General features: G+C 42.3%; 1 protein-coding gene across 5 annotated transcripts in view; it reads right to left on the bottom strand.

The window, feature by feature from the left end:
* Positions 1–18798, bottom strand: part of CC2D2A (coiled-coil and C2 domain containing 2A) — a 143387-nt gene that overhangs the window by 51348 nt on the left and 73241 nt on the right. For all 5 annotated transcript variants that reach the window (XM_047718915.1, XM_047718914.1, XM_047718919.1 and 2 more), the window contains 4 exons: positions 8526–8682; positions 6196–6343; positions 3605–3743; positions 1216–1419 (listed from right to left, as the gene is read on the bottom strand). In XM_047718915.1, coding sequence (XP_047574871.1) covers positions 1216–1419; positions 3605–3743; positions 6196–6343; positions 8526–8682 — 648 coding nt within the window. The remainder of the gene's footprint in view (positions 1–1215; positions 1420–3604; positions 3744–6195; positions 6344–8525; positions 8683–18798) is intronic.

Below are 18798 nucleotides of genomic sequence, written 5' to 3'. Positions count from 1 at the left end.
CCCAAGATTTTTTTTTTTTTTTCCAAAGATTTATTTACTTATCTTAGAGAGAGTGTGCCCGAGAGCATGGTTGGGGGGAAAGGGGAGAAAGAGAGGGAGCGAATACTCAAGCAGATTCCCTGCTTGGTAGAGCCCAACTCTGGCTGGATCCCAGGACCCTGAGATCATGACCTGAGCCGAAATCAAGAGCCAGAAGCTCAACTGACTAATCCACCCAGGCCCCCATAGCTGTTCCCAAGATTTTTAAGCTTGGGACAGATGGAGAAAAGTCCTTGCTGAGTTCAGGTTCTGGGTCCAGGTGTCGCTGAGGCACAGCTGAACTCCTACCATTCATGCCTCTTTAGATAGTCAATCCGATTTTCGCATTACATCATCCAATAAACTCTCCTTGGTGCTTTCGGAGTAGCTTAAATTGGCTTTTTATCACTCACCGTCACAAACCCGAACTAATACAAAGAACCAAGTAACCAAAAATACTCTAATAGTTTCCACACTTTCTGCATAAAAAATCATCATGGCAAAAAAAAAAAAAAATCATCATGGTGGGGTGCCTGGGTGGCTCAGTGGGTTAAGCCTCTGCCTTTGGCTCAGGTCGTGATCAAGGTCCTGGGATCAAGCCCTGCATCGGGAGCTCTGCTCAGCAGGAAGCCTGCCTCCTCCTCTCTCTCTGCCTGCCTCTCTGCCTACTTGTGATCTCTGTCTGTCAAATAAATAAATAAAATCTTAAAAAAAAATCATCATGGTATCAATTTCCAGTGGCTCTCTCATCAAACACTAACTTGCCTGTCAGGCTCTCACTGGCCTGCCGCCCCCACCCACCAAAACACACGCCTATTGCCTGTAGCTCCTCAAAGGTTCCCCACCTGTGGTCTCCCTCATCTGCCAGACCTGTGCGCCCTGCCCACCCAAGGCGGCTGAGACCCCAGGAGCTCCTGCCAGTGCCTCTCACAGGAACAGTGTGGCAGGGTAATTTCCCATAGTAACACTTAGGAGACTTTTCAACCCTAATTCTTCTTCATTTGTATGTTATTATATGGGGCAAAGAGATCACTTAAACGTTAAGTTTAAGAAAAATAATGGAAAGGTTAAGTGCTATAAATGAGAAATCAATATGGCCATCGAGAACATGACAGCAAGAAAACACACATGAATAGTATACTGAATGGTATGAAGATATTTTATTACGGTATTAACTCTTCCGTGGCAGTTTCTTACCTGGAATACTTTTTCCAGAATTTCTCGATCATATGCCGGAATTTGCTTATAATTTCGGAATTCAGGCACCTCTTGGCTTCTAAGACAAAGAAGCCTGAATCGTTTGGATCTATTTAATTCCTCATCCGAAACAAAGTTAAATTCTTGTTGCAGCTGCTCTAGGCGGAAGAAATCAGGGACATAGGATTCACCGCTGGTAGCAACCTAGAGAAAACGAGACACAACTTTAAATGGCAGGCATTTTGCATCTGAAGAAACCAGCATTCCCATTCATTCCCATCTTTTGGGAATGGAAGCTGAACAGTTGTGGACTGAGACTTGAAACATCCAGCCTTTCATTTAAGGATGAGATACGTTAAAATATAACAGTATTAAGTCAGATGCTGTTCTATTCCTGTATGAGTTGTAAAAAGTACCACAAATCATTTTTCCCCCCAAAATTATAAAGTTCGTTTTTTGATACGCATGCATCCCTCATAGGTTGTTATGCAAATCTATAGCCTGAAAGGCGACAGATTTGTATCAGTGTATTACCAGGTGCCTCTTGGAAATAGGATTACTTATATACAGAGTACATGAAATCCAATATATGTATTTAAAATATGGCTAAGACATATTTGTATATTAAAATAAAAATATATAAAGATAACTTAATAAAACTTTAAAAATATATTTAACAAAATATTTTAAAATATTAAAAACATAATTAACAAAATATTTTAAAATATTTAAAAAATATCTATGCACACATGTAGATCTGGTCCTAGAATCAGCTGGTCAGCCTCCCTGGTTTAAGGGCCATGCTCTTCTGTCTCTAAATAGCACCTCACGGCCTTGGTCACTGAGTAGAGAGAACCAGAGATGGTTCTGGGCACTAACCCCCCTACACTGGCACCAAAAGGATGGTTTCAGGATACCGCTGAGAGGCTGAGCAGGTGGGGCTGACCTTTGCTCAGGAGTCTGCTTGCCCGTCTGTGGGGCCTTTGACAGTGGCACCCTCCTCCTCAGTGAAGGAAAGCCAGGGAGCAGAGATTTGCTGGGGCTTTGCATGGGGAAAGGTGATCTCGCTGTGAAAATCCATTAAAAAGAGGCTAGTCAGGAAGACATCCCTGTGTTCCGTCCCTCTAATGGGAAGACAAATAGTTTAAAAGAAAAGCATGGAGGTGACACTTGTGCTATATTACCACCGACTTAAAGATAGTAATCGAGGGCGCCTGGGAGGCTCAGTCAGTTGAGCAACTGCCTTTGGCTCAGGTCATGATCCCGGGGTCCTGGGATCAAGCCCCACATTGGCTTCCTGCTCTGCAGGGAGTCTGCTTCTCCCTCTACCCCTCTTCCCCACTTGTGCTTGCTCTCTCTCCCTCTTGCAAAAATAAATAGATATTAATCAAAATGTGATTTGAAAACTCTATAAGGAATAGTCTATGCTCTAGGTAATATGGCCTTTTCTTTCCAATATTTCTTTTATTCACACTAAGAAGTATCATGTTGGAAGGAGAGGTTCTAAAGATAAACATCAAAATAAACCAAAGCTCGCTTTGAGACTTATCTTAGAAAGTTGAGGGCAGAAATGAACATGTTATCCTGGACCCAGGTCCCCTGCTGATGAACTCACACGAATGAACACGATCACAGAATGTGTTGCTGTGGTCGCTTTCCAGATCATCTACTTGTTTATTATGTTTTTGTAGCAATTATGAACTTGGGAATAAAAACAGTTGTATTTGCTACCAAGAAAAATCATTTACTGACTAATGTTCCATTTTATGTATAAATTCAGTGAAGAATTTTGAATGGTATGATAGACACAAGCAATTTATCTCAGACATACTTAAATGAAACCGAAATGATAATCTAATTAATCATCAAATAGGAGAACAAACATAATCACCATTTCTGAAAACATCCCTATCAGCCTTTCCACGTGTGATGGACTGAGCATGTGCTCTGGAACCAGATCAACTAGGACCTGAGTCCTTACCAGTCACGTGAGCTTGAGGAAGTGACTCTGAGCGTCCACACTCAGGTTCCTCTCCATAGGAGGGGCCGAGTAAGACCTCTCTTTAGCGCTTTGCAGAAGTTAGAGGTAGGAGCAAAAGCAATATCACAAGAACAACTGTTACTGATTGCCCACCGATTGTGTGCCCGGCTAAGTGTGGAAATGCAGCAGTGCATGTCCTCACAGCCACACTGTGAGGGTGTCCGAGACAGACAGGGGCAGAATCTGACCGTAAACCTATCATTCAACCTAGACCTCATGTTCTTAACATGCTATCACATGGGAGATCACTGTGTGAAAGAAAATGTGTGTGAAGGGCTGAGCCATTTCTATTATGATCATCCCAAGTTGAGAAGTGGGGGTGTACACACAGTTCTCCTGCCACATTACCGATATTAGCTGCATCAAAGGGGCATTGTTGGGGTCGTTCGGGTCGAGCTTGGACTCTGCTGCCCACTTGGCCAACTTTTTCAAGTCTGTCAGTCCGGATGTGCCAATAGAGGAGATGGCATCTGCCCTCTTCAAAGCGCTGGGGAAAAAAATGAGTGCCATGAGACAGCCATGTTCACAGGGTGGTTTGCCTCAGGCCCACAAAGTCCCAGGGACAGCACTGCTTCAGGAGGCTCTTACCGTCTAGGGGAGAAAATCTGATCATAAGGAAGGAGTTTTGCCATTTTCCTTTACTTGATGACGGCTCTTAAGCATGTTATAGGGATAACAAAGAAGAGTGAATGGGGGGACACAATACCTGATACCTGCAAACCACATATCTGATAAGGAGTTATGGCTTAAAATATCCAGGAAACTCATAGCTCAATAGCAATAAAACAAAGAATCTAATTAAAAAATGGGCAGAGGACCAACAGACATTTCTCCAAAGAAGACATGCAGATGGCCAGCAGGGACTTGAAAAGGTGCTCAATCACCATCACTCCCCACCAGGGAAATGCAAACCCAAACCACAGTGAGATATCACCTTACACCTCTTAGAATAGCCATCATCAAAGAGACACAAGGTAACAAGTGCTGGTGAGGAAGTGGAGAAAAGGGAACCCTCGTGCACTATTGGGGGGAATGTAAATTGGTACAAACACTGGAAAACACTGGAGGATCCTCAAGAAATTTAAAGTAGAACATCCACATGATTCAGTAATTCCACTTCTGGGTATATATCTGAAGGACACAAAATCACTATCCTGGAGAGGTATCTGCACCCCCATATTTATTACAGCATTATTTGTAAGAGCCAAGACACGGCAACTTGACTGTCTATCAGCGGAAGAAGGAATAAAGAAAATGTGGTATGGATATACAATGGAGTATTACACAGCCATAAAAAAGAAGGCATCCTGTCATCTGCAACAACATGGGTGGAGCTTGAGGGCATCATGCTAAGTGAAGAAAGTCAGACAGAGCAAGGCAGGTATTGTAGGATCTCACTTATATATGGAATTAAAAACAAAACAAAACTCATAGAAACAGAGAACGGATTGGTGGTTGCCAGGGATAGGGTGGGGGGAGGGGAATGGGCAAGGGGGGGGGTCAAAAGGTCCAAAGTTCCAGTTATATGATAAATAATTTTGGGAGGGCTAATGTACAGCATGGTGACCATAGTTAACAATACTTTACATTTAAAAGTAAAAAAAAAAAAAAAAAAGTTCCTGAGAGAGTAGATCTGAAAAGTTCTCATGGTAAGGAAAACAAAATTTGTCACTGTGTGTGGTGACTGATATGAAGTAGACTTATTTGGGTGATTATTATTTCACAGTATATACATTAACCAAATCTCTATGTTGTACGTCTTACACTTATACAATGTTTTGTGTCAGTTCCATCTCAAGAAAACCAAGTACGATGTGGCCCACCCCTAGAGTCCTGGGATCCAGGCCAGATTGGCCTCCAGTGCCTCAGTTCCCACACAACTGGGGACCACTGGTAGCTGGGGCTCGAATAAACACACAAGTGATTTAAGCACCATCTTTGGACACGCCTGAGTTGCCAGGAGGCCAGCGGTTGCCAGCAACGGTGAGCTGCGGCTTTGTTAGGAGCACTGCATTTCTTGGTACCCATCCTGGGCTCACTCGACTCCCTCTCCTGAGTTGCTGGAGCTCTCATCCCCAGTGTGAAACTTAGTGGGACGAATCCATCAGCCGCGCTTATACTCCAAGGCCTCCCCTGGACGTGGCTGCCAATCTCCTGACTGAGACAGTGTGGAGCAGCAGTCCTTGTGCTCATCCCAGGAACACAGGCATCAGAATCAGGATGGAGAGGGCATAAAGGGAACGAAACAAGACCCACTCTATTTCCACGTGTGTTGTAAATGATAGCTTGTGAACTGGAAAGGGTCTTCTTGACGATGAGAAGTCTTTTTGTTTTAGAGTGGAGGCACCTGAGGCCTAGAATAGTAAAAGGTTAACTCAAGACACATCTGTTGGAGCAGGATGGAAGCAAGAATCGAGCCCAGGCCAGCTGGTTCCCATGGTCCAGGCCTCCTGGACAGGCACCTGCCACGAGGAGGTAGGGACTGCCAAAGGGGGAAATGGCAGAGGCCCAGAGTGCCTTTTCTTCTATTCTGGGTTAGAACCTAAGGAGCTAGCAACCAAGGAAGAGATCTGACCATTGAGACTTTTATAACAACCAGAAGTTTCTACAACCATCCTCATTCAGAGTGAGGGCCACGTACATATGCACAACTGTATGCTGTATACTTCCCTGACTATAAAATGGGGCCAGAAATCCTTCACAGAGTTACTGGAGAGATAAATAAGGCAAAGTGCTTTGCGCTGTTTCTGACACTGCTGAACATCTAATACTTAATAGGCTATTAATATTTTAATTCTTACCTCAAGAACAATAAAAAACTCTGAAAATTCTGGCACAGGAGAATAAAAGGAAAGAAGGTAACATTGCAAAGTTCCCCCTCCCATGTCATGAATACAAACGCTGGCATTACTCATCCATTTACTCTAGACACCCATTACCTTCTAAATCCGATGTTCTGCTGTGACAGTGGGGGAATTAAAGGGATCCCATTTTCTCCAATGGCCCAGGCCACACTGTTGGACACCTTCCCCGAGGTCATTAGAATCAGTTGATTACTACCATCTGCTTCAAATGAGAAGGGCACTCCTAGGGAAACACCAGATTACACAGACGTTGTTGAGAAAAAGGGAGTGAGCCCAGCCCTGGTAGGAAAGCAGACAGTAGACAAATGGGCTGGCAGGATGGAACAGAACACTGAACTTCTTCAGGCAATGACTCGGAATTGGCCACTTGGTTCTAGCTCTGACAGCAGCTTGTAGACCTTATATAATGAATGAGGAGTGGTGAGTGGGACCATCTGTGTGTCTATTCTGGTTCTGCCACTTAACAGCTGTGCGGCCATAAACAGATTGCTTAACTTCTCCAAGCCTTCATTTCTTTATGTGTGAAATCAGGATAAAAATAGTACCTCCTAAGAAAGATGACTATGAAGACCTCCATTCATTCACTCAGTGAACAAATACGTATTTGGCTCCTCCTTCAAGCCAGGCACTATTCTAGGTACTGCCGATCGCAGTAAAGAAGCAAAACGGATGAGAATCCCTGTTCTCAAGGAGTTTCTATTGCAACAGGAGGCAGGCAATAAATAAGAGGAACATGTGGTATGTTAGGGAGGGATAAATGTGGAAGAAAAACCATAAATTAGGGAGCATATATAGAAAACATGCATTTTGGGAGGGTGGGGAAGGGCTGAACTTTTAGATGGGGTGGCGGAGGAGGCTTCATGAGAGGGGGACTTTTGGATAAAGGCCTGAAGCGAAGGAGGAAGGGAGACATGCAGATTGTTGGGAAAGAGCATTTCTGGCAGAAGGCACAAGTTCAAGTGCTTAAGGGTGTGCCTGAGTGAGGAGCCACATGTCAAGTGTGGTCGTCCTTGCAGAGCACTTAGAGCCTGGAAGACAGTGGCCACTCCACAGACCTCAGCTACGTGCAAGCTACTGGGCAACGGCGAGCCTCACTTACTTATCAGGCCTCTACCGATTGGAAATTCATGATTAAAAAGTCTCGGGGCAGGTTGTTTAATCCACTAAAGGAAGGAAAGGTTTTTCAAGCACTAAATATAGTGACTGCATGTTGTGCAGTTCCAGTTAATATTAGTAGCACAAAACAGAACCACTATTACGCTGTAATAGCATCTCTGTATTTTTCAAAGATCTTCCATTAAAATTGAATATCCACTTTAATCTTCAAAATAACCCTAAAAGACATGAAAGGAGGTCTCCTTAGATTCATTTTATGAATGAAGATGATGATATTCAAAGAGATTACATAATTACTAGGGTCCCACAATTTATCAGTGTGAGAACTGGAACTAAAGCCTAGGTCTCTAGACTTGTAGGTTGGTGATTGGATTTGAGCCTCAAAGAATTCTTGCAGATACATTTCCAGATATGAACTTACAATAAAAAGATCACTAGACACACAAGGAAATAAGCCATCAAGAATAAGGGGCAACAAAAGCAGACCAATAAGCAGACAGGTATTGGAATGATTAGTACAGAATGTTCAAACTATGTGTACGTGTTTTTAAAAATAAAGAAGTAATGACTGGATAAAAAAAATAAAATGATTGAGAGTTGGAGGAAAGGACAAATGTTATCATAACTGACCAGATTGGGAAATAACTAAATAGAATTTATAGAGGTGAAAATGCAATAATTAAAATGAAAAACTCTGTGATGAGTTTCAATAATTAGATACAGCCAAAGAGTGAATTCATGACTTGGAAGACAGATTTAAAGAAGTTTTATGGAATATAGTAGTGAAAGAAAAAGATAGCAAGGTATATTATAGAGGTTAAGAAAATGGTGGGCAGAGAAGGTAGGTACATCATATATCTAATCACAATTATGGGGATAAGAGAGAAGATATTAATTAATAATATCCCTATTATAATTATTTAAGTTTTTCAAACTTTCAGTCTTATGAATAATACCATGATGTACATTTTTTATGCACAAAGCTTTGTCCTTGTTTTAAATTATTTTCTTACAAACGATTTCTAGAAGAAAAATTAAGGTGTCAAAGGCATTTTAAAGGTCTTTATTCACATTGTCAAACTACTTTATACTTGCTTAGTTATATGAATTTATTGGCCACCAACAGTATACAAAAAAAAGAATTTGCAAAAAATTACATATCATCTTTTTAATTTGAATTTCTGAAAGCAATCTTATAATTATCTGGTTGTGTGAAAATGAAAAAAAAAAGCCAAGTTCAAAACTGACAGTAAAATCATGAGCCATTAAGAATAATTTGCTTTCCTTACCACTTCCAACTCCCTCGTGGTCCAGTGTCACATGCTGGTTACTACTAAACTCCACTTCTTCAATGGGAGCTCTGCCAGTGACAACGGTAGTTTCAGGAATAGGCAGAAACACTTCTGCTAGCAATGTGGTACCAGTGTGTCCAACTGTTTCATATACCTGAAATTGAGGAAGAAAAACAGTCAAAGAAAAACAGCAGGAGTATGCTCACTGCCAGATATTTAATCCATTTACCTATGCTGATCACTGTTCTAGCCCAGAGCATCCACGTCGGAGTGGAAAAGTTGAGTTGTGTTATTGTGGTTCCCATGGAGATTAAGTTACACCCTATTAGTGGCCAAGTTGTTGACATCCTGTTCTCTTGTCTGGTCTACTATCCTGGGGTGGAGAGGTTAATCATAGGAGCAGGCTATCACAACCGTTTCCATTTCAAACCAATACATAGGTTACGAATGGGCTTCCTCTTTTTCCTGTTTGTGTTATTTCTCAGGAAAAGAAATGCCATCAGGGGGAATGGGTGAGATAAAATGGGCATGCCACTAGATGATTTATTATTTACACCTAAAAGTCAATAGGAGAAGTATCATACCTAGAAGTACTCTAGAGCATCAGGTTCAAATCTACTATTTAGTAAATCTTCCAAATTCTTTCCTTCAAGAGCTCATTTAATTTGTTAGCTGCTGAAACCCTACCAGCTCCTTCTCAGACTTTCTCCCAAGAGTGAGCCAACTGGACCAACTGCAACTCTAATTACTGTGGCGTGTCTCATTTTAATGCCATCACCATGAAAGGATCCATTCCCAAGGCAACCATAGATTATGTACATACAATGCAGCTCAATAGGAACCTCGCTCCATTGGATCAAATGTTTCTTGTACCCTTGGATCATTTCACTTTTGTGGTAAGAAGATGACAAGATATTCCACAGTTCTGCTGGTTTCTTTCCTGTATTTTTTTCTTTCCCTCTGAGAGGTCTCTGGCTAGTACACATTTCTCCAAAGTGCTGACTTTGCTCATTTATTTTTACTAATTAAATATTCATATTTTTCTTCTTGTGCAATAGAGTCCCCCTCTGATTAATATTTTCCACTTACCGCTGGGATGCACACAGAAGACACTACAGGTCCTCTCCCCACCCCCACTCTCCCCTACAGGGCATATGATATGAATTCTTTTTCAAGGATGAGGAGAAGGCTGAATTAGTGCTAGGCTGCCATCCTGGCCTCGTCTCCCTGTATCCACTAGCTCGCATTTGCCAGATGGCTGGCTGAGCTTGGAGGGGCTACTGGACCAAAGACAGAGACATGACAATTGAACTCAGAACCCTGGACTTAATATCACTGTGAGCTGTTCTAACAGTTATGTGTGCTGAGAGACCTGTGATTGTCAGGGCCCACCTGTGCTGAGTGGCCAAGTCCACCTAATTCAGGGCTCGGCAACAAGCCTGTGAGTATACCACATTCTCCAAATTCATCTTTATCATCTTTATCAGTAAAAAAAAAAAAAAGAGATATTTTGGTCTCTATTAAAAAAACACCTTTTATTGAAAATGTCAAATACATAATCCTAGAAGAACAATACAGCATGAACCCATCACCTGGCTTCAAATACCATTAGCTTATGGCCAACCTGGTTTCATCTCTACTCTCATGTTTTCCCCTCTCCACCAATATTTGGAACTCAGACATCATTCCATCTGTAAATATTTCAGTATGTGTCTCTAAAAGAGAAGGATATAAAAAAGCATAGCTATAATACCATTATCGCAGTAATTCCTTCATAATGTCAAATATCAGTAAGTTTTAAATTTCCTTCAGAGTCTCAAAAAATTACTATAAAACTTTGAATCAGGATCAAAATATACTCTCCACAGTGTGAATGATTGATAATTCCCTCAAGCCTCTATTGATTTGTAGGTGACACCCCTCCCTTTTCATAAGTTTTAAATTTTTAAATTTCTCTGTATTTTATTGGTTTAGAGCTCTAATGGGAAAAGGAGTGCCATTTACTGCTTGCCCCAAACTCCCATAAGGAGACTCTGGATTTACAATCTCAGAGAACTTAAAGAACATAAGCAGATTATTTTTTCTTGCACAGAAGACCTTGGTTGACCGTGTTAAATTATCACGAGCATGAAGTTTCAGCCTGAGAAAATGGTATGTTTTCATTCCTTTTTAAAATTTTTTATTTTTTGCCAACATTTTAATTGAGACATTCATTTGTATGCAGCCCAGTATGGGCTTTTGGTCTGGTATTTTGTTCAGTCTTTCACACATTCCTATGAAGGATGGTTTGTGGTGAAGATTAAGCCAGATAACAGACCCAACAATTCTGGATGATGGATTTGAGGCTCCAAGAGGAGAAACTCCTCCAGCCACTCACTTGGTAATTCAAAAAGCTGCGACTTAAATCTACAACTGTTTCACTTCAAAACTCATACACTTTTTTGCTATGACTTCCTTATGGGCTGGGACAATCTGAAAGGCAACCAAACAATTAAGAATTCTTTTAAAGTCATAGCTATGATCCAGAAAATGTAATTCGTTTAGACAAACTGGTGGGAAATAATGATTGAAAGAGTATTTAGAATCTGAATGAAAAAAAAATACTACAAAAAATCTAAGTACTATAAAAAAAGTGTCTAGGGGCGTCTGGTATGACTCAATTGGTTAAGGGTCTGACTCTTGATCTCAGCTAAGGTCTTGATCTTAGGGTTATGGGTTCACACTCCATGTTGGGCTCCACAATGGGCATGGAGCCTACTTTAAAAACAAACAAAAAAACAAGCAAAAAAAAAAAAAAGCAATGTCTATAATCAAAACTTAAAGGATCACCTCAGCATATGCAATCATCAAAAGACTGCTGAGCTATTCCTGTCTCAGACTTACTTCTTGGTTGCTCAGAACTCTTAAGAGGGTTGCTGCCTCAGCAAGAGAGGTGTGTCTCATTCACTCTAGTGCAGGGGCTTTAACTCACTGTAAAGTGCCTATGTGGACTGGGCACCAAGCGAGGTATTTGGGGAGTTGCCACCTGCACACCAATACCCACGGATGTGCCACCATCATACCCTGTGTTTTCCCTGAAGAAACACTTATCCACTCTATCAAAATTTCTTGTTAATGCATTGTCTGTCTCACTGGACATGGTGATTCCTGAGGACAAGGTCTTGCTTGATTTCCCTTTGAAAGCCCAGTACCTGCCATCTGAGAATTAATGTATTTAGAAGGAGCATGCTAACTCTTAATAGAAGTAAGGCATTATTGTTGCTGTAATTATTGTTGTTGTTATGATGATGATGATGATGATGATGATGATGTAAACTCTACCCTTAATGTTGGGCTCAAACTCTTGACCCTGAGGTCAAGAGTTGCATTCTCCACTGACTGAACCAGTCAGGCACCCCTAGAAATAAGGCATTAAATGATAAATCCAAGGAATGGTTTTCTTCTCTGAACTGCTGCTATCCTGGGTGTAGTATGGCTCTCAGATTTTATTTTACTCCCTACTTGTCACTCCTCTCACAGCCTGAAGAGGGCAATGTGGGACAGAGCAGCCTTGTGTTCCAACAGCTCTGAATCCTGATACTGACACTTAGTAGCTGCTATGCAACCTTGGGCATGACATTCCCCGCTTTTTGCTTTTATTGTGAAATGAAGATGTTAAAGCTCTGCAGGAGGGCAGTGGTGAAGCTTTGGGACCTGGGCGAGAAGTCTCTTTCCTTCCTTATGAGCTCAGTAAATGTTTATTCTTCTTCTTCTGAGCATACAATCGACAATAAGCACCTGCATTTTTATAGTACTCTGTGGTTTACAAGCTCTTTCATAAACATAATTACACTTCCCAAATATCTTGTTAAATCTTGCTGGCCAACTGGTTTTAGTAAACTTTATGAAATAAGAATTTCTTTTATTTAAGTTAAACTTATAAGATCTGTCTTTTCAAGACACTAATTTTTTTCAAGGAAGACATTAAGTTGCTGAGGATTTATAGGAATTTTACAGCATATCCTATATTTGTAATGAAATCATCTATATTTCTGGGTCCCCAAAGGCAAGGAGGTGAAAAATGAACTACTTAAGGCTTAAATGCTTTTGAAAAAATCAGGAGCTAATGAAGTCCTGATATTACTTCAAGTCAAGGGAATAGAAAGCATACCAATAGTTAGAAAATACCATTTATGATGGCAAAGCAAGTTTCAGAAAGGGACATAAATGCAGTATTTAATATTTCATTAAACCTGTGTCTCTGACCTTGCGACTCTCTTACCTTCTACTACTTCAGAATTCCAAAATGTTCCAACACTCAGTGCAGTTAAATAAGTGTGTGAAGTATGTTTAAAAATAAGAACAAATCCAAATATTTTTCATATAGCTTGCATCTCTTTCTATAACGTAAGAACCCAGTGTTCGCTTATTTAGCTGTATAAGATAAAGTTTCTATATTACATAGCACCAAAGGCTTTACAAAAACATCTCTCTTAGACTTTAATAATTCATCAAATGCTTTATTGTGGAAGGACCACAGGAGTTGGCTCTGAGCTTTTCTGTTTTGGTTTTTATTCCCTGTGGGTGTGCCCTGTGCTGGTCATTCTGCTTAGTAATGACCCACAAAGCATGCAGTTATTGTAGAAAGGACATTTCTGGAGGACATCAGTGGAAAGGTCCTTGTTCCCAGTTTCTGGAAACACATTCCTGTCTAATGTCAGGAGAGGAACTAAAAGCTCTTGGTGCTGAGTCTTTAGGACAGAGGCAATATGAACTCTAGGGGAGCGGAAGGTTTGCTAATTGAGACTACTGTCTCAGAAGATTGTTATCAACTTTTTAAATTTTATTTTTTTAAAGATTTTTTATTTATTTGAGACAGAGAGAGAGAGCGAGTGTGTGTGAGAAAGTACAGGGGGAGGTGCAGAGGGAGAGAGAGAAGCAGACTCCCCGCTGAGCAGAGAGCCCATGAACTTTTTTTAATAAGGAAAAATGGATTCCATCTGACAAAGCCAAAAAAAAAAAATCAAAAGTTTTCCCACACTTTTCACTCTCCTCTTTCAAGGTGGCAGCAGTTCCATTTAATGCTAGGGTGCTGTGCTGTTTCCAAAAAATCAGAAAATGGGCACCTTGGGCTTGGTGTTTATAAACAGCTTTCTGTATAATTAAGTTTAACTTTTTCTTTTTCCCCAAGTCGGGGGTTGTCAACCTCAGCACTATTGACATTTTGGGTTGGATGATTCTTCATTGTGTGAGCTGTTCTGTACGTTGCAGGCTGTTAAGCGACATCTCTGACCTCAACCCATCAGAGGTGCCATTAGCTCCCCACTTGTTATAATCAAAATGTCTCCTGACACTGTCACATGTCCCCTGGGGTGTAAAATTACCTCTGCCTGAGAAGCACTGCTATGAGCAAAACAAGTGCTTATGTGTATGTTTGAAGGTGGAAAGCTGAGGGAGAAACATGGTTTACATTCAACTGTTCAAAAATCTTTCTGTTGTGTAAAGCAAGGCAGAAATGAATTCAGAACAGCAATTAGATCCACTGCTACCAACTTGAGATTATTGTTAAAAAAATTTGTTATTGGGGCGCCTGAGTGGCTCATTCAGTTAAGCATCCTATTGTTGATTTTCGCTCAGGTCACGATCTCAGGGTCGTGAGATCAAGTCCCATGTTGGGCTCCACGCTGATGGAGCCTGCTTGCAATGCTCCTTCTTCCTCTGCCTCTCCCCTCTTCGTGCATGCGTGTGTGTGTGTGTGCACTCTTTCTCCCTTTAAAATAAATAAATAAATCTTAAAAAATAATCATTAAACTCCTATTAACATATTATGCTATATTTGTTTCAGGTGGTGTCCAACACAGTGATCCTACAATTCTGTACATTATACAATGCTCACTATGATAGGAGCAGTCATTACCTGTCACCACACAACCTTATTACAGTATTATTGACTAGGCTATGTCTTTCATCTCCGTGACTTGTTTATTTTATAACTGGAAGATTGTACCCCTAATGCCCTCTACCTATTTCTTTTAGCCTGCCATCCCCCTCCCTTCTGGCAACCACCAGTTTGTTCTCTGTATTTAAGAGTTTGCTTCTGTTTCTGTTTTGTTTTGCTTGTATATTTGTCCAGCTTGGGATGGTTTATGCAATTACAATGGCTTCTCTTTGGAATCTAGTTTGCTTTAACTCAACCATCTGGGGCACATTTGCCTGCTAACAATGATTAGAATTGTATAGATAAGATGAACCTTAGAAATACAGGGACATTAAGACAGATAAAAAACAGTATTCCGCTGGGAAGTAGAATTTATATCACATGGTTTAAAATGATGATTCTCTAATTTTAAAACAGAAGAGAACAAACCAGAACAGTCTCATGGCTTGTACTTGGTAGAGCTAGGTTCAGACAAGCAGCTGCCCTCTCAGCTCGGCTGCTTGTGATGGTCACGGCTGTTAGTCACCTCATGGTCCCCATTTCCCTCAGGGTTGAATCCAAGTGTATTCCTAGTGTTATGCCCACAGACTTCCCTCCTTCACTGAAAAGGTGGAGGGCATCTGAGGGGGACCCCCATACAGCTCTGTCCCTTACCCTCATCCCATGTCCTCATGCCTGCCCCAAAGGAACTTCCCATCATGTCTTGACCCCAACCCCCCAATATCCTGTGGCCTCTGCTCCCTCTCCCCACCACTTTCCTTTTTATTTTCAGTCACCAATATTTTCTGCCCTGGGGCTTTTCTCATGGTTTAACAGACACGCTCAATCAAACCCTAAAGGAAGCCACAGTTCCTGTCAAAACCCTGATCCAGGGGTGCCTGGGTGGCTCAGTGGGTTAAGCCTCTGCCTTCAGCTCAGGTCATGATCTCAGGGTCCTGGGATTGAGCCCCGCACAGGGCTCCCTGCTCATCAGGGAGCCTGCTTCCCTCTCTCTCTCTCTGCCTGGCTCTCTGCCCACTTGAGATCTGTCAAATAAATGAATAAAATATTTGTAAAAAAACCCCCAAAACCCAAACCCTGATCCATTTCCCTCCTTCCCTTTTCTGCTGAGCCTCTGGGAGAGGAGCCTTCCCTTGGCATCCTCCTTTTTTCTACCCTGCCCCACTGGACCTCAGTCACCAGGTCCTCCTGTAACATTTCCCCACCGCAGTCTAACTGCAGTGTGGAGACTACATCAGGCTCATCTTTCTGCAGCCCCTGCCCGCTACCCCCTGCACAATGTCTATGCGATAAGACACTCATTGGATTGAAGGGACGAACTACCAGTGGATGCAGCACGATGAGGAGGATATGGGAGCAGGTTCTGGGGGCTGGGGGTTGGGGGCTGTGGGCTGGCCTTGCCACCTTCTGGCTGTGTGACATTAGGGCAGGTACTTAAGTTCCCTGAATTTCAGTAAACGGGCACCCTAACACAGCGGCTGCGGGACTGCTGTGAAGGTGGAATGAGTTTATACACAAAACATGGTGCCTGCAATATTTTAAGTGCTCGGGGACTGTTACACTAGGTATTACTAAATAGCTACACAGCTCAATGGGCTCTGATGCCCGCCGTTGTTTTCTAAGACTTCTCCCAAAGCGATTAGCTCTGAAAGTGCAGAGATACATCAAATTTTAGACTTTGCTCTTCTTTACTGTTATACCCAATTGATGGGCGAAATGTGTGTGAAATTTAGAGTCAGACAGGCTTGGGGTTGAATTCTCCTCTGCCTCTTGACCTGCTCAGTGTTGTAAAGTTACTCAGTATCTCTGAAGCTCATCAGGAGAATAAGAGTATCTGTGGTTTTCTTTAGGATAACATCAGACGGTGTTTGTGAAGAACCTAGTGTTACGGTTAGATAAGCGATAAGTGTTATTTCCTAGAGATCTTCTCCATTTTCATGTGCCCCTGTCCAGCCAAGCCTGCATCTTCTCACCTGTAGATGACCTCACCTGGACCCCTGATCCGTCCTCCCACGGTAGCTGCTGTCCTTCCTCCCTGTTCTCAGCCACCTGGCTCCTCTGTTCTGCTCACTCACTGTAGGACCTCCTGGTATCTGCTCCCCTTGGCTCCCAGGGTCAGCTTTCAACAGTCTGACTCAGCATCATGCAATTGAGTAGATAGAGATGCTTGTGTAAAAACTATGTTTTGGACGAATGTCCACAAAGGACCAGCAGCAACCACGGAAATGAGTTGGCCAAGGGCTAACAAAGACACTTCTCCAAACGGGACTGTTTCCCCAACTCCGATAGTGCAGTTCTGCAGATGAGCCAGAGGGATCAGGAGAGGACATAGGAAGGAACTCGAGTAACTGCCAATTAGGTTCGAAGGAACAATTCCCTATCTCAGTCCACATGACAGGAACATGAAAGCTCAACAGCATTTACTCATAAGGAAAAATAATAATAATAATGCTACAAAATGTAATCGCCCCCAGTGCAGTGGGATCATTGTCAGTTTGGGGGGGGTCAGGAAGACAAATGACTGATACAGATGTGAATGATAAGGAAATAAAGGTAGGCATCACCAAACTCTCTTCTTTCCCTCCTTCCTTCCCTTCCTTTTTTAGGGAGAGGGAGAGAGAATCCTAAACAGGCTCCATGCCCAGTGCAGAGCATGACACGGGGCTCTATCCCATGACCTTGAGATCATGACCTGAGCTGAAATCAGGAGTCAGACACTTAACCAACTGAGCCACCCAGGCGCCTCCAACTATTTTATTTCTAAATCAAACTTCATTCTTGTGAAAGGCCAAGCATTTGTTTTGGAAAGACCTCATAAATGGAGATTTTTAGGACCTTTCTGGAGGGACTCTGGGCCTGTTCCTACTCCCCTGTCCCAAGAGAAGTCCAGCTTCATTCTCCCCTTGGGACCAGGCATGGTTCAACTTCTTTGTACGTTCACAGGTCCAGCCTTTGTCAAGTGCTGTCCATCCCTTCTTTCAAGGTCCCAGTGTTGTTCCAATTAATTCCTTCTGCTTGCTTCCTGTGCTGGGCCCCATCCCATCCCATCCCATCCCATCCCATCCCATCCCATCCCATCCCATCCCATCCCATCCCATCCCCTCACTGCTGGCTTTTTGTGCCAGCTCTGGCCTCATCTCTGCTTCAGGACCGCCTGCACATTCCTTTCTCAAGCCTGGGTTCAGCTTTAGGGTTTAAAACATGCAAGGAATCAAACCCTGCAATTAACATTGTTCCCATCAAGGCTCCTTGACATCCGCACAAAGCCAAGTACTGTTTCTCTGGAGCTCTCTCCTCTCCCAGCAGGATTTAAAGTTCCCCAAGGCAGCGCCATGGGGACCACCGCCCTCCACTCCCGGCCTGGGGCTTCCAGTTCTCCCCTGAACGCCTGGCTCAGGATTAGACACTCAGTTGGTGCTTAAGCAGCAAAGAGGCATGGCGCGTTTGTTGGGTCGCCAACTGATGCATTACTGTTCTGAGAATCTCGGAAATTCTAAGTACACTGGGCTCTAAAGTTAGGGATTTTATAACGCTGGGATAAACAGTTGCTTTTAAGGCGATTTTTCTCACCGTCTTAAAGCTGCCAGTAATTCCTGAACCTCTCTAATCCCACGCTTGCAATTATATGGAAAATTCCCAAATGGCGTAGTTCTATTCCTAGAAAGTTGAAATACAATAGCCCTTAAATTAATTTCATCTGTAACTACTCCTCAATCGTAAAAATTATGCATTGAGCCATTATGATATGTGATTGGATCCCTTATCAAATCTCTATAGATAGCTTAAGAACGTAGCCAAGGCTCTTTTAATATTTAAAAGATTACATGGTTCAGCTCTTAGGGCCAAGCTAATTGCCTGTGAATACATTCTTGGTATTCGAGGAGAAAAGTTTGTTTAGTTAAAAGATTTATTTCGTCATATTTTGGAGAATTACTTTTTTCATATTACTTAAAAAAATTGTTTTGATTGCAATATCCAAGCAAGCTAATATCCAAGATAGCAAACAGGAGAGAGGTTAGGAGCCTGCCCTTCTATTTCAGAATATATGTGAAGTAAAATATTGGTAATCATGGAAGGCGGATCATGTTTTTCCTTCTATGGAAAAATCAGAAAATGTAGGATTGCCCAGCAGAGAAGCTCTCACAGGCTCCCGGGGAGTCTAAGCTCTCAGAGGCACCTGCCTGGAGGTGGAGGGAGCTTCTCTCCAGTCTTCTGTACTCTCCTCAGTGGGGTGTCCCCTACCGGGGCTCCCTCTCCTCCTACTGGCTATGTTGTCCCACATGGTTGTCTGCTGCTCTCCCTTGCTTCATTACACTCTTCTATCTGCTTCTTCCCCTCAAGTCTTGGTCTCCT

Source organism: Lutra lutra, chromosome 2 (assembly GCF_902655055.1).
Source record: "Lutra lutra chromosome 2, mLutLut1.2, whole genome shotgun sequence".
In the NCBI taxonomy this organism is placed as follows: domain Eukaryota; kingdom Metazoa; phylum Chordata; class Mammalia; order Carnivora; family Mustelidae; genus Lutra; species Lutra lutra.
The sequence above is the reverse complement of the archived record's forward strand: the minus strand, read 5'-3'. Positions and strand labels throughout refer to the sequence as shown.